This window comes from Ambystoma mexicanum, chromosome 5q, assembly GCF_040938575.1.
Source record: "Ambystoma mexicanum isolate Mex_15411 chromosome 5q, UKY_AmexF1_1, whole genome shotgun sequence".
Lineage (NCBI taxonomy): Eukaryota > Metazoa > Chordata > Amphibia > Caudata > Ambystomatidae > Ambystoma > Ambystoma mexicanum.
Window position 1 is genome coordinate 1,063,009,152 of NC_090933.1, and position 16,680 is coordinate 1,063,025,831.

At 42.0% G+C, this 16,680-nt stretch overlaps 1 protein-coding gene across 1 annotated transcript in view; it reads right to left on the reverse strand.

The window, feature by feature from the left end:
- Positions 1 to 8,655: 8,655 nt before the first annotated feature.
- The window catches only part of HAS2 (hyaluronan synthase 2), a 53,130-nt gene continuing 45,105 nt past the window's right edge, over positions 8,656 to 16,680 (reverse strand). Inside the window, exon 4 of the mRNA XM_069621566.1 lies at positions 8,656 to 11,632. Coding sequence (XP_069477667.1) covers positions 10,703 to 11,632 — 930 coding nt within the window. The 3' untranslated portion in view covers positions 8,656 to 10,702. The remainder of the gene's footprint in view (positions 11,633 to 16,680) is intronic.

A 16,680-nucleotide genomic window follows, 5' to 3' on the forward strand; every position in this document is an offset into this window, starting at 1 on the left:
ATTTTTCCAGGTCCCGTGGAGTGGTATATATTGTGATAAGGGTGGCAGTACACCAGTTTTACCGATCGGCATGATTTATTTGTCATGCCTAGTTTGTGGGTAGGACAGATTGTACATGTTTGGATTAGCTATCCCTATCACATAATGTAATAATAAAAAGGTCATCACAGCACAGATCTATGAAAAGGATATGTAAAATAACAGTACTACTGATCTAGGATTTGAACTTGTGACCTGACAATTGCATTCATATTCAAGCAGCTGGTATATTATTCACCTGGACCATTTAAGCTATTTTCATAGATTTCATTGGATCTTCAACAAGCACATCAACGCACCGAAATATATTACTGAATAGGAACCCGGTGGTTAAGCACAAATTTATTTATAATTACACAGTGGACTATTTTACTGTGATTTGAATTCGTGACCAGCGATTTAGACGTAGATTATAGTAGCAGTTGGACACATCTGTTGTGCGATACTATTGCGATTGGAAATCATGAACTGCAGTTTATGCACTGATCTCCACAGTAGGTGGTTTAACCGGCTTAGCTATCATAACAGAATGTGAAGCTGTTATTTACATGGTATGCAATGATCTTTGTGGTAGATGTCTATTCTCAATGGCCTATCGTGCTCTTATCAAATGTGTGACCTTTAGGTTATACAAAGTCCTCTGCATATGGTGCATGAACCATTGAACATTCTTATTTTGCAACACTCCACATGTTCAGACCCATTATCATGATTTAGTTATTTAATTTTATATATAACTTTGTGTCAGGTTGTACAATTTTCAAATTCATATCTCTGTCATTTTAAATGCTAAAATATCAAGGCATATTGCACTTAGTAACTTAGGCTGAATAACACATATTGTTGTAGATTTTCTAAGTGAATGGAAACATTTCTATGTAAACCAACTACTTCATACCAGCTTACAGCTGGATGATGTCAAAAGAATGACTGGGAGGTTTTATGGAGAAATGGTATTGAAACTCAGATTCGGGAAGTGCCCCTGCCCAGCGTCTCAAGACAACCAATGACCAAAAGTGGGATGTTTCAATAGCATTGTCATCAGTACTGTTGCAAAGAATCAGATAGCTTACCCAATGGGAATTAGATGTGAGTTAAAGCCCCTTTTGGGTAGGGTTTTTAGGTTATTTAAGCTCAATTCCCTTGAGAACTAAGGTGAACCAACTTAAAACTGCGAACATACTGGATTGACTAAAGACAGCACAGCTGTGGGAGAGAGCAGATTAGAATGAATTCAAGCCCTTATTCAGGGGGCTGGGTGCAGAAAGTATCGCAGAGCAGGACAAAGTGTCCAGACTGGGAGGAACTTGAGAGCTATATCCTAGAACAAGTACCCAACCGGGTAGAACATTATCTGGTGCCAGCTGGTGGTCCATGACAGCCCACCAGCTTCAATTTGAGAGAGGCAGAACAAATGAGAGTGTAGATGATCTGATCAATTGTACCTATTTTTTATGGAATTAATATAAACCCCACATTCATTGTATGTTTAAAGGTATATTTAGTTAACAATGATTACATGTATTTCACTGAGAACCAGAATATAGTCCAACGTGTCTGTGCTTTGGTAAATTGGAATACATATAATACATACATTGTAGAGGGTCCATGTCTGAAATCTGTGATATCCAGTAGCTATGGGTTACACAGATTAAGAGTGACAATTTAGAGATATGATGTAGTGTGACTGCCCTATCTAATAAGGTAACTAAATCATATTTTCATGGAAAATCAATCAAATAGGGGTGCTGATCATAAAATGGAGCTGTGTCGCTAAGACATACGAGGGAGAAGGATTCACTGTTCAGAGGTGTCCTAGGAAATGTTTTTGTGAATATGATTTATTTATTTATTTGAACAACGCAACATTTTAGAGAACACAAAGAAGCATCATTGAGTCAGTAAAAAGGAATATGTTGAGGCCATGTAACATTATGAGTTTAGACTGTTTATATTCTGAAGGATCTCAGAAATAAAGGTGTGGACCTTAAGGTAACACCCCTCCCAAATAGGAGGCGAATTATAGATTCTTTGCTCTTTTAATACTCCATAGGCATGTGATTTTAGTGATTCACCGTGAATCACTTCTATTTATTAACTGTTAGAATTTGGAAATCCAAATACATGCTGCTTATCCTTGTGATTATTGTATTTTGCCAAATTGAATTTATCAGTCTGAACAATCATGTGCCTGTGGATTATAAAGGGGGTATTGTTTGGAATACATTATGTCAATTCAATTATACTATTCCTCCTATTACTTGATATGACAAGTCTTACTGATTGTATTATTCATGAGCATATTGTGTGTATAACATGTCAATCTCTTGCATTGTTAATAGGGATCACTGGTAAATTCCATCTTCTATATTTGAAATAGGATCAATTGTTATTGCAAACTAGCCTGCACCTTTCCCCAGAATGTGAGAGTGGCATTGCTGCAAGTTAACACTGTTATATTAGAGTGCCAACGTTTGTAAGAAGAACCCCAAATAAACGTTATTAATTGAGTGTGTCTCATTTGGGGTGGGTTTTTTTATTCCTCTGAATCAGGTATGATCAGATTAATGGATTCCAAAGGTACCAAAATAAAACAACACCCAACCTAGGTTCTAGTAATGTATGACCTATAATAAAACAAAAAATGCTCACAATTTGTTAAAAACACTAAATACCCACCCCCGGAAAGGAAACACAGAGGCTGCAGACTTGCAGATTCAATGGGCAGACTGGGTGGATTAACAGGGATGCTCAGGTAAATGATGTCCAAACCAATGGCAGTGTTCAAGGATAACTCTTTTTAAAGGAGATGAATGAGTCTTTAAAGTCCCCAATGCCCTTTTGGTTGTGGAACAAGGGGACAGGCTGCTTCAAATATTTAAAATGTCTTCTCTTTGGGGCACCACAGCATCAAGCCAAGCTTCTTGGTACGTTTACTGGGTTGACTTGACAATAAAGCATTTGGAATCAGTGGCTCCTATTAGATCGCAGGTGTTGAGACACGTTTAGTGGCCCGAAGTGGTCCAAATGTACAGTCCTTTCTCTGCACTGGTGACTGACTAAATTGGGCATAGCGAGGGAAAACAATGGGTTGAGTTGGCATCTTGAAATGTTGATTCAGCTCAAAAAGGTCCAACAGCGAGTTAGAATGCTTTGGTGGCAAACGGTTCAAAGGTGCTGGAGTGCAGGTAGGCAATGGGTCAAGTCAGTGGCTCCTCAGCAGAGCAGAAAGCATTGAGCGTCAAAAGCAGCTTCTTTGAAGTGGCAGCTCCAAAAAGTGTCTTGAGGTGGTCACACCAGCCCAAACATGGAACAAAGTGATGAAACAGAATCTAGAGCTACTCCATGACTTCTGGCTGCTGGGGAAACACAAACTGGGATCTCCATGGTCCAGTGAGTCCTTTAATTCTGCACCTCCCAGCCATGAGAGTTGTAGAACACATATACATGGTTCTGCCAATTCCAGTGAGCGGGGATTTGTATACCATTGACTTAGTGGCAGTAGAGCTGGTCCAGATGGCTAGTCACCTCATGAAATTGGTTGGGGGCAGATCTTGCCTCTGCCTTGGGCCCTTCTGCCTTCACCTCTATGGCAGAGAACTTTACAATAGACTGAATTCCTAACAGAGCTTTAGTGAATCTTTCTTCTTCTGAGAGTCCAATGATGAATCAATTAAGGATAGAATAGGCTGCCTTTATAAAGGTAAACATGGTACAGTGGATTGGTCCAAAGAAAATATTGTTGTCAGGGGTCCAATCTAGGCTGCTGTAACAAGGTTCCTTTGCCTGCTGATGTCCTATCCAGAGTGTCTTTTCTGCAGGAAGTGTGAAGGGGGCAGGAGGTGTAGGGGGCCCTATCAAAATATAAGATGTTGGTACCCCTCTTTTGCCCTAAGTGTGCCCACTGGATACACTACCTTTACCCCTTTCCTGTCTCTGCCTACTTTAAATCACTACAGTTATAAGCTACCTGATGTGAGAGCAGCTTTGTTATTTCAGGATTAAGCACTCTTGTTATTTCAGAATTAAGCACTCTTTCCCAGAGGTATTCCGAGGGAGAGTCCATGTGCCCTGAAGGAAGATGCCACCCAGATCAGGGTGATCAAAAGAGAAGCTTGCTGGGGCATGGCCCCACATGGTTGTATGGAGGCCCCCAGCCCAGGCAGCTAGTACACACCTGCCTTGTTATGACTAGAGCAGTGCTCAGCAAGCTGACTCTAATATGACATCCAAATGCTTTGGTTGTATAAATGTGTGACCCCCGGCATCCACATTCCATAAACATAGTTACAGTTAATGTGATACCAGGCTGACTATGGTACACAGATATTTAGTTTTTAAATCAGAGGTGCAGACCATTTGTAAAAAAACAAAAACGCTTCCTGTTGTCACGTTGTGTTCTCACATCTGTCAGTAATGCACATGCTACCTTTAACCTGTCCTGCTGCCACTGTAGGGCAGTTGCCAGGATGTCAGGAGATGGTCACACAAAGGTACACGTGTGCACTATGAAATTTGCATGGAGCATTATGAAAGTGGGATTTGATTAGCAGAACTCACATCCAGAAACAGAATTACCCCCATAATTGTATTAATAAAAACTGAAAAAGCTAAGGCGTTTTTACCTTTACTCTTACCTCCTCTCCCACCCAAATCTCATGCTTCATTCTTCCTTTCTCATATCCACCTCTCTACAGCCTCAAACATTCATCTCCTTCAGCCCCTCTCTTTTCTTGACGTCCCGGCTTCTGCTCTATCTCCAAACTCCTGCACTTCTCACTGCAGTTACCTCCATTTGATCTGGGGCTTACACCACCCACAGGACCGCTTATGCTCCACAAGCTTCAGATGTGAGCCCCTAGGTGCTCTCAGACCCAATTGGTTATTCAAGGGTTATGAGCAGCACAGAATGCCCTGGTTCTGTCCCTTCTCTCTCTTGAACTGAGCTGTTTTAAGTTGGATAATCACAGCAGATCTATGTGGGAGGGAAATGCATAGTGGTGGCATGCAGCTCTGTGACCCTCCACCTCTCGTACCACTCACAAGCTGTCAGCTGCCAATAAGGGAGTATATGAACTCAGAGACAACACCTGCGTATTATGTAAAGGGATATTTTCTGGCAAGACATTCAGGTATGTACACTTCGTTAAAGAGACAGCATTGCATGCCCTTCAAATATGACACTCCCCTGCCTCTTAGGGTATTTGGACACTCCCAATGCGGCCACGTGGCCCTGCATCGTGCAGTGGGTGGCAGCACCACCAGCTCCCTTGGATACCCAACCATCGACTCCTATTGACAGGCAAGGGACTTCATCACACAGATGCAGAGGTTCCGCCAGCGGACATCAAACAGAGTGCTAATCCTTAGTAAGGGTTGGGTAGCACCTGAACATTTTTCTATTTTGATGTTGCGATTGGTAAAACTGCACCATAATGGTTGCAAGCAGAGGATGATGATAGTTGGGGAGAGTATGGCATATGGAGCCTCGGGGTGTGGCAGGGGTAACTGAATGATGTGGGGGTCTGTTAGTGCCCGATTGGAGGAGATGGTGGCTGTTGCTGAGATAATAGATCAGCCAAGGCCACATCGATGTGTGCCGTGTATGTAGTAAGGGTAATTAGGAGGGCTTTCTGGGTGACTGTGTCAAACACTTTTGAGAGGAAGGGTCCCATCAAAGGCCTGTTGGATGCTCTTCTCTGTGCTGCAATTAGGCGAAATATTGGAGGCAGTGTTTTTTGAACTGGAGCTCAATGTTTTTTTTTTTTAATAAATGTGCTAATAAACCAGAGCTGTGTGATGTGGCAGTACATCATCAGGTTTTGAGGGTACCCTTCATTACTGGATATTGGACCGGTCCTGCTTTCAGAGAATCATGGAAGGTGCATTGCGTGGGCAAGATTTCAATAGATGGGGCGGAAGGAAGAGGGTGCATCAGCATTCTTGGCATTTATATTCGTGCTGCAGAATGCAGAGAGGGTGTGTGAGAAGCCCTGTCTGCATTGCACTTCCCAGTGCAGCTGCCCTCTGAAGGCAAGACCAAGGACAGGAGAGCTAGACACTCTGTTAGCTGGATACACTTCAGTCAGGGACATGCTATGGATTGCGGAAGCAAATCCGGAGCTTGAAATCAGCTACACATACTGTGGGGGTGGGGAGAGTCTGTCTTTGGGCAGTCATTCATTTTTGTAAACCCCAACAAAAAAGTTCATGCTTTTCTCCACCTGCAAATGCAAATTGAGGAAACTTTTTGCCAATTGGCTCCTACGTACTTCATTCAACTAAACATGATATTCAATTCGAGGTAGTGTTATGTCAAGTTATGTGTTAGAGCTTTTACAATGTTCGAAATCAGCACTCCAGTGGTCTCACTACACTGAACCTTGGGTAGGGCTAGGCATATTGTGCCCGCCCAGTCATTTCACCAAAATGCCTGGGGTAGTGGAAGTGACGCCACACGGCCCTTGACCTCTGATGACATCACAGGACGTGATGTCATCTGACCCCACCACGAAGTGACATCACGGGAAGCGATGGAACACGACCTTTCACCCCTTTACAAAACAGAAAGTGGCATCACATAGCATTGTTTCTAAGTACACTATCAAACATGTTTTTGCGATATCACTGTAAAGTGATATACCTTGCATACAAGAATGGATCATCATATGTATCGTTAATATCAGTTCGCGTAGGCCCATATTACCAAATTACTGTGAATGCAAGCAAGGCCAAACGATGATGATGTGTTACTGTATAGCACTTACGCTTAAGCGCTTCATATAGAACAAATATACATACAATATCAACCAACCTGTGTTGGTACTCATTTATCAATTGCAGCAGGAAGAAATGCTGAGTTGACCTTGCCGAGAGACGTACCTTCAACCTGCAGATCATACGCACATTGCAGCAGCGAGAGGTCTACCAACTGAGCTATGAGCTATCTTGCTGGCTATAGCTACCAGAAAACCACCCACTCCAGAAACAAAGAGCCCCATGCTGCTGGCTACAGCACAGGAGCCCCCATTAAAACAACATTTAAAAAAAGATGTTCTTTTTTGTGCTAGCAAGGGAGACTTCAGGGGTCGCAAGGGAGGCTTCAGGAGTCGGAGTTGCGACCCCTGGTGACCCCTAAATGACACCCCCCCCATGTTTGTATTACAAAGATCATTGTCTATGGAGGAAGAGGAAAAGGGTAAAGTTGGTCAATAAGGGATAAAGTGGTTTAGAAGAATATTGAGATATGCAGGGATGAGGGTGATGATAAGGGAGTGCATAGAATTAGGAGTGCCTGTTGTATTGTGCCTTAACTAGTAAGGACTGATAGGCTAGCGATGTGCTCAAGAGTACCTGTGTAGCACGGAGGCTTATTTGTTTCAGCTCTCTATCCTGACCCAAAGACAATTCCGAGAGTAGACTGTGTAAAAGGAAAATGCGGTATGTGGAAGTAGATCTTAAGTAGGGTAGCATTCTGTCCAGTGTGCTGTGAATGCTTGCATTCTGTCCAGTGTGCTGTGAATGCTTGGATTCTGTCCAGTGTGCTGTGAATGCTTGCATTCTGTCCAGTGTGCTGTGAATGCTTGCATTCTGTCCAGTGTGCTGTGAATGCTTGACAGTGTATTCGATGTATGAGTCAAATCCAGGGACATTCTATAATGTTTGGTATAAGCATGTGATTGGTCTTGGACTAATGGAGTGACCTGTGTTTTAACGAAGTGATTAACTTACAATGATAGGATGTGTCCGTCTTTGTATGTTCTGCTCTCTGCTCCCCATCCATCACACAATTACCAAGGTATTTAAGCAGTCAGCTATATTGTACTGTTTGATTGTTTTAAAAAAAATGCTTTGGCTATTAGGTGGCATTTTAGCACCACCTATAAGCTGAAACGTTTTAAACATAAGGAGGGATACAACGCTTGTAGGTGCTGTTTGATTATTTACTCACCTATTGAATGTCCATGGCCACTGTAATCCCTTTCGCTATTCCCACCCACTTCCTGCCCCTCCCCGGCTAAAACACATGTTCCTAGGATCTCTTCGAGCTAGCTTTATCAAGCTGTACAATGAAACTTTGAGCTCGAAGGGCCTGTCAGTGATTATTTAGAGCAACCTTCTGCAAGTTAATGGCTTAATTTGATCTATAAACGTGCTACTGGTGTAATAACAATGGCTTAAATGGGGGTGCTTTCAGCCACTCGATGTATAAGCATTATGCACATCCTTCCTTGAAATGCAGTTAAGAACAAGTATTGGCAAAGCCATCAGTTTTGGCTTGTGTCTAAGTATTAGGCATTTTCTAGGCACTGCAATGACATACCCAGGCACTGGCACCATTTTGCAGCGGCAGCCATCAATGGTCAGTTATTAGCAGTAAATGCTTTTCCCATGCCTACACCAAAGCCACAACTGGTGGCATTGCTAAGGCTTGTTGTTATTATGCATACAGTTCCAGGCTGATTATCCCAATATGTTTTAAAACATGTACACATTTATTGAGAATATTGGCTATCTAGTTGTAAAAAAACAAGAAAGAAATACTGTTGTCAGGCACATATAATGCACTCCACTTGATTTAACATCGCGGCGGAACACAACATAACATTAGTCGCATTTATATAAAAAATACTTTATTTATGAGAGAATCCTTTGTACAATACATTCTGTATTAGAAAGACATGAAAAACATGGCTAGAATAAATAGAGGTACTTAACACAATCTTGTGTATACCGAGCTGTTCTTTTCAATTTTTTGATACCACAAATTATTCACCTATTGGCATATACTGTAAATAATTTGAAAAACACACCTAATAGAACTTGCATATAGTTATAGGCCAACTTAATAATCAATATTTATTGATGAACCGATTAACATTCGTAAAAGAGGCATTCATATCCCGCCACAGGTCATTCTGTGGTTTCAAGTATGGTGCAAAGGAAGTGCTTGAGTCAAATGTTTTCAAAAAAGAAAATGGAAGACACAGATCGTGTGGTGGATGTATCTTAACCCGGTTACACTGTACCATTCTCTGTGGCGTTATAGCGTGGAAGGCATGAGTATCTAGCATGGTTTCTGGATCGGTGCACCCTTAAACACTCTTCCAACGTTTCCAGACAGATAAGGAAGGACATGTCAATCACAAGCCAAAAGGACAAGAGGCGCCAATTAACCCTTGATACTTTGTCTAGCAGCAGAATGTTAACGTATTCGACATGGAGCAGGTGTGAAAAGAGTTTCAAATGTCACGGTTAAGCAAGTGGTTCTCATCGAGTATCAACGTGACTAGGGGGTACCATACAATATCCTAATTGCCTCCCCCAACCTTTGAGTATATGGAGTCATTGATTACAATTCTACACGTTGTTAAAGATCACACATGTACTGCATCTTGGATAGTTTGTCCATGTTGCATGTTTTTAAAAGATTTCTGCCAGCCTCGTTAGTGTGCGTTTAATAAAATGGTGACCAAATTCCAGTATTTCCATTTGTAAATGTGTGCTTCCATTAACAATCTCACCAATGAATTGCAATCATTCACCAGCTCTGTCTTTACAATTGAATAGCGTGGGCTAGTTTTCCTGTCACTTTCAACAGTGTTCTCTAATACAAATGCATCAATCTCAAGTTTAAATAGTTTTCACAGAAATGAGTATTCATCAGTTTTAAATGTACAAAGAAACATTTTATTCTTTCTTTTGTGAACAATATGGACCAATATAAAGTTTCACATTTTGGCCAGTTAAAAAAAAAACAAGTATGAATTCTTTCAAAAACACATTTTTAAAAAAAAATGAAAAATAGAGAATAAACCATTTGGCAGGTAAGTAAAATATAAAATATGTAACATTTACAAAAGGCATAGAAATAAAACACACAAATAAGACAATATTATAAAAAATACAGCATCGCCAATAAGCTTTCAGTGCGAAAACCTGATTGGCATTACTTTTGGCAGCCTAAAACAATAACCTTTCCTAGAAACAAAAGTCAATCTTAAAATAGTTCATAAATTACTTTGTAAGGCATTGAAAGTATCTTTGGACCTTGTTCACTGGTGATGTGTTGCATAGTCTAACCCCCAATTCAACAGAAATGTTGCTATAGTTTGGCATGCAGGCATGCAAAGTGCATCTTCTGATATTCCCTTGTCTGCATAGATGCAAGGATTATTAAGGACAAGACATGTGTAGGCGACCAGCCTTGCTTAGTGCTAGATGGATAAGCGTTATCTTCCTTGTCTGTGTTCTTTACATTTAAACAAAGTTCTGTAGAACAGAGGGCTCAGTGAAAAATGGACCGTGGAACTCCCTTGTGCCCTTCTTACCATAACCACCCACATAAGCATGACCAGTGAGGTATATAGAACATAACACTGTCAAGCATATGCACAATAAAAAAAGTGCATAAATTAAAACGTTGCCCCATTTTCATTGAAGCAACACAGGTTTCATCTTTGTTGATTTTCTCGGAAATGGTTGACTGTTTTGCTTTGGAAGAGTGAAAATAAACCCATCAAACATGTAACTTTTCAAGTCCAAGCAGCAGTGTTGTGTCTCCCTTGGTGGCATGTCTCCATGCCACTAATACTAGTTCCTAGAAAATGTCTCTTAAGGAATTGGATTTATTTTGCATAACTTGGAGGAAAAACAGGCAACATCATACATCGAGCACCATGTCGTATTGCTGTTCCTTCTTCCGCCGGCCGCACTTTGTGATTAGGACCACGTACAAAGTCAAGAGCATGGCCCAGTAGCAGGCATAAAGTATTGCACCGATCATGAGCACTGTCTGTTTTGTCTCAGAGAATGGCTTTTTCGTCTCCTTCCATATAGTGAAGATGACCCCTCCCATGAGGATGGAGAACCAAACTGATATCGGAATGAGTCCTATAAAATTGACGACGACCGTTTTCCTTCCGGATGTGCCCCAGCCAGCCTTATTGATTGTTGCTATTGCAAATATTTTGGCGGGAAGGAGGCTCGACATGTACAATACTGAATAGAGAGACATAAAAACCATGACAATGTTGCCTCTAAGGCAGCTGGCGAAGGAAGACTTGATAAGGCCGACTAACTGGACTGTCAATAGAAAAAGGAGGATGTTCCAGATCTTTCCCCGGTAGAACAGCTGGATGACGGTCGCGATGAGGAAAAAGGGAAAGAACCCAGTGATGACGGCTTCGTAGGTCATCCACAAATGGTGCTTATGGAACCACATTGCATTGTATAACCACTCCCTGAAGTAGGACTTGCTCCATCTTGTTTGCTGGTTAAGCCACCTCAAGTATTCTATGGGTGTTTCCGTAAGGCACTTTGATCTAGCTGTATATTTGGTAGCGTAGCCCAGGCTCAGCACTCTGTTCGTAAGATGGCGGTCATCTCCAAAACTACATTGAGAACCCATAAATTCTTGATTGTACCAATCTTCGATGAATTCATGCAGCAATGAGTTTCTGTACATTCCCAGGGGGCCGCTGATGCACTGCACACACCCAAAATATGACTGGCAAGCCCTTTCTATGTTGAAGGCCATCCAGTAGCGTACGCTGCTGAGAAAGGAGATCCAAGAATCATACTTGTTGAGAATCTGCAAAAGAAAACAGACGTGCATCACTTAATCTGAAGAGCTGATGAATAAAGACTTATTATACAAACAAGAACAAACAATTACGAGGGGCCAATTCCTAAAGGACTTACTCTGAACCTCTCCTGGAGACGACTAATCAATTCAAAAATAAAAGTTACCGGGAATAATTGGCTTACGTCTAGCAAGGATTTAGAGAGATGTACTCATAGGCACTTCCTTTGTGAATCCAGTAGACTTCTCCAGGGTTAGTTAAGGGTAGGTTGGAGTTCATCATGGTAACTTCTTTGGCACTTGACACCAAAAAGAACATTTTAATTGCAGAAAGATGTTCTTCTTTAGAATCTGTGCCATTGGTTTAGCAAAAGGGATCCAAGAGGCGGTAGGTGCTGTTAATGCTTAACCTTGAGGTACTAGTGGGGCAAGAAGTCTCTGGTCTGAGAAGACAGTCCAGGCCTTCTGTGTAGAAAAGCATAGAATTTGACTCTATTGGACATGTTTTTCAGTCAAAAGAATTAAAGTCTATTGTTCTTTTTCTGATGTGATTTACTCTTTTAATTGTTATGACTTATAGCACATGAAGACGGATCCCTTGAGTTTTGCCTGTTTTCTTATCAGAATATCTCCCCCTAGCTACTTCAATGCAGGACACAGCTAAATACATGTTATAAACGGATCATTCAATCAAAACTATGTCCTATCGTCATTCGTGTTGCATGTACATGTCTGCATGCCCCATGGTCATATCTGCCTTATGCTCTCTTCTTTAGCTTTCCATAACAGTTTGCAAAGTGGCCTGACCTGCTCCAGAATATAATTATCCTGAAACATGTTCCCGTGTCTGTGATGCATCCAGCCTCATCCATCCACCAATAGGATTCTTCCTGGAGCATTCTTCATTCTTCCGGCCCAATGCTTCCTGCCCCATGCAACATTATTCATGCTCCCGTAGTAGCATCACTGCTCAAGCCTCCATCTAGACTGATCCAGGCTTCATAGTTCTGAATCAACGCTCCACCCTCCATTCCCTGGTCCTGCGCCCTCTACTCCAAGCTCCTTGACACAGGCCCATGATTCATTCACCCTGGCCCATTCATCCTGCTTCTTTGATATGCATCCTGCTTCACATGCCCAACCTCGTCCCTTCCTTGAGCTCCATGCCCACTCCATTCTCCCAACTTCATCCATCATTACCATCCTCCCTACTTCGTGCCTCCTGTGCCTATGTGGTCCACCCTATGTCCTGTTCTATCTACCCAGCTCCATCCTCTCCGGTCCGTGCTCAATCCTGCCATGCATACGCACTGAATTACTAAGGATACCTAGATCCCTATGATGTGTTTCCCATTTAATTGCAAGTATGTACACCAACTATTTGGAAACAGACGCCACACCGCATCTGTCTACTGCAAATGCCGGCATGGTTCAGCTTCCGGCAACGGGCAACCCACCTTGACCTCAATTAATCTCCACTTGCTTTCACACCACCACCATGAATGGAATGACTCTGCCAACTTTCTCAGACTTTTTTTATGTGGCCATACTCTTCATAGCAGCCTTTCTGACATTGCGATAATTGTCTTTTGTTGAATAATTTGATGTATTGTTTTAATTGGCATTTATTGAAATCAACATATAGCCATATTTTCGGGGTCAATTGGATTCGTTTTTGGTAGAGATTTGAAATTCATGAGAGCAGACACAAACATGAAATTAGAAACATATCTGGTGGATTCGATAGCACAAAAAAACAGTGCATGCAGGACAAAGGATTAATTGGATGTGGGATTCAAGGTAGCTCATTGGCCATGCTATCTTCTGAAAATCACATTTTTGCAAAGAACAAGCTCATTTTTTTATAATAATGATGGGTTTTTAATCACTGTTCCCTGAATTGAAAAGAAAATCAGCGCCAAGCAAGAAGAAAAAAAAAGAGCATGTGGCTTTTCCGTCGCACAAGTGTCAACGTGAATTACCAGCATGTGTCTATTTATACATGTTGAAGAGCGTGTAAGCATTACATGTACACAGCACTCTGCTGGAAACAAGTTTGAGAAACAGGTGGGGAGTGACCAATGACCCCGGTGTTTTTGCTTGTGGGTCACAGGTCACAAGTCAATATTTTAGTCACTCCAAAAGATATTTTAGTGTCAATCAAAACATCAAGCCCAAATTAGTATACTAAATGACCTTTCAGGATGCCATCAACCCTGTCTATGTGTGAAGGAAGCTTGCCTAGTCACTGCGGGTGTGCTCTCCATTTTTTGAGAATAATATTGGATGTATTGTACTGTGAGCGAGAGTGTAGTGGTTCTACGCAGTATGTTCCTGCTCTGTATGTGAGCAAGCATGAACTTGTGCTGCCTATTTCTGAGTTGTGTGTGGGTGCGTGTGTGTGTGTGTGTGTCTGGTGTATTTGTGTGCTCTTTGTGTGTGAGCGTGTGTTTGTGTATGTGGACCCATGTGTGTGTGGGGAGGGGGTTAGGGGTGTAAATTTTGAGTTGCTGTAAATGTTTTGCTTTGTCTGTTCTCTGTGTCTGGTGAATGCTTGCATGCATACTTCCCTTCTCTGATTGCATTATATGTATGGAATGTCGTACTGCTGCTATGTGGGGGCAGAGCTCACTGTTGCTGCATGTGCTGCACCTGTTCTGACTATAAATAAACATGATCCTTGTGCAGAAGACGAGGACACTGCTGCTCCCTGTGCTCGCCCTGCTTTGGCAAGGATGAAGATTGCAATGCTGCTACCCGTGCTGCACCTGCTCTGAATATGAACAACCCTGCACTGCTACACCCTGCGCTGTACCTGACCCATGCATAATCTAGCAATGCTGCTGTATCTGCTGTACCAGCTCTTTGGCTATGAGGAATATTGTACTGTTGCTGCCTACGCTGTTAATGCTCTCCGTGTGAGTGTTCTTACTCTTGGCCACCCACAAGGCTGCCAGTACAGTGCCTCAATCCACCAGTCTGTGTTGCTTTTCTGACCCATGTCTGTGTCTTGCGTGTTACTTTGCACCACTAGAGTCTATTTGTTCCTTGTCTTTCTCTAAAGCTGCTGTCTTTCTCTGCTCCGCATCCCTGGCTCTGCACCACATGTCTTGCCCACTCTCTTACTCTACGTGTATGCCCCGCCCCATGCCATAGTGTAAGCCATGTGACATTCTCTGTGCCAGATATCTGTCTAATTGTACCATAACGGCCCTGTCTTTTATTCATCCATCTGGTCCAGATCTGGCACTTTGCCCCATCTTCCTCCTGCTCCTGTTATTATAAAGACGAGAAATAGTCAAGTCCCAAAACAACACAACCCAGAAACAGTTTCTGGCTAATGTCACTCTACGCGGCTTTCAAGCACAGTCTCCATGATAGATAGATCCCTGTTTCACTGCATTTGAGGGCGGACCCAATCTGCCTAAGCAGTTGTTTCGAAGAGACCTCAGCCTGAATCAGCAGATGAACACCATGTACAGAGGCAATATCTCTATTCTATATTAAGGAAATTCTTTCAGAAATGCATAATTTGTGATGCATCCCTAATTGGAGACCTGTCCTTGTTTGGTTCATCTAATCAGTTTACGATATTTGGGTTTAGAAGATTTATATCAGCACAAACTATTCTTTTCTGTCCTGACGAAGGCCGGTTTCAACACTAAGGGAAGACCACCGCATGGATGTGGAATATCTCATTGCCTAAGGCCGAAACACAGTGCGTCGACACCACTTTTTGCTTATCCATTGGTTCAACTTCAGTGAACAGAAGGGTGACAATCAATAAGCACCTGATGAGGATGGTGCAAGGTACCTAAAGTCAAGACTGTGAAGGAACACAGAGACAACATAAAACTCTCAGAAAATATAACAAACACAACTGAGAAGTGTGACTATTGGAAATAATCTGAGTCTAGTTAATTTCAGAAATTAAGAATGTATGTGATTCTGTCTTTTGTTCTTTAGGTACACTGCGGCAAGACACCGCCCCAAAAGTGAGGTTCATAGACTAACCGGACCTCCCATAAAAAGAGATAGTAGGGTATGAAAAACGCTATGGCATAACCATATAAGCCATAATGAAGTAACCCAGATTGAATGTCAATGTATATTATGTAACAATGTTATATTTTATTTATGTATGAATCAGTATGTATAGGCAGGCAACCAGAGTCTTCCCCTATATGTATACACTTTTGAATAAATATATTTGTTTTGAATAAGAAACAGGGTTGTTTTTTATACAAAGTGGTGGGGTTTAGAGTGACATTAGCCAGCAACTCCTTTGGGTTGTGTTGTTTTGGGACTTGACTATTACTAGTCTTTACAATAACAGGAGCAGGAGGAAGCTTGTGGTCCACCCCTCTTTTTTCATTGTGACATACCTTATTGACCACTGGCTCCTCGGAAATATAAAACGAAAAGGTACAACCTATTTCTATACATGCCTATGAAGCAGGCACACCAAGGCTTGCAGCAAAACAATGTATCTCACACACAGATAACAGAGAGAGCAGCATTATCAGGAGCAGAAGCTTTCCTCTAACACGGAGACCCAGTACAGACTAGGAAGCCAAAGAATAGTGCTGTGCATGGAGTCTTGCTTAAAACAGGCCGCCATTGTTTGGGAGGCCTGCATACTGTTGAGGAGACTCCCTCGGTTCAATTGCTCGCGAGTACTGTAATAATCTACTCTGGAAATAATCTGAGTGATATATCCATTCTACACCCTGGTCACATGCAGGTAACAGAAACTGTGTTGCTTGCTCCACCGATATGATGTTGTAGATAAAGTGTATCATCACAGGCAATGGAACCGTAACCGTTTGCATGAAAAGATGGATTGTGTACCCCTCCCCCACTGTCTTTCATTCTGCAAAGAAATGATAACACTAACCCAGCCAATTTGCTTATTTCTTTTAAAGGGGAAGCCAGCATGCAAGAACACGTCTAATTGAAAGACAAATAAAATGCTGTTTACACAAAATATCACAGCAAAAAGGCAGTGGTTTTGCCGCCGCAGTCCATGTAATGGATGCGGGGGACACCCCCGCAAC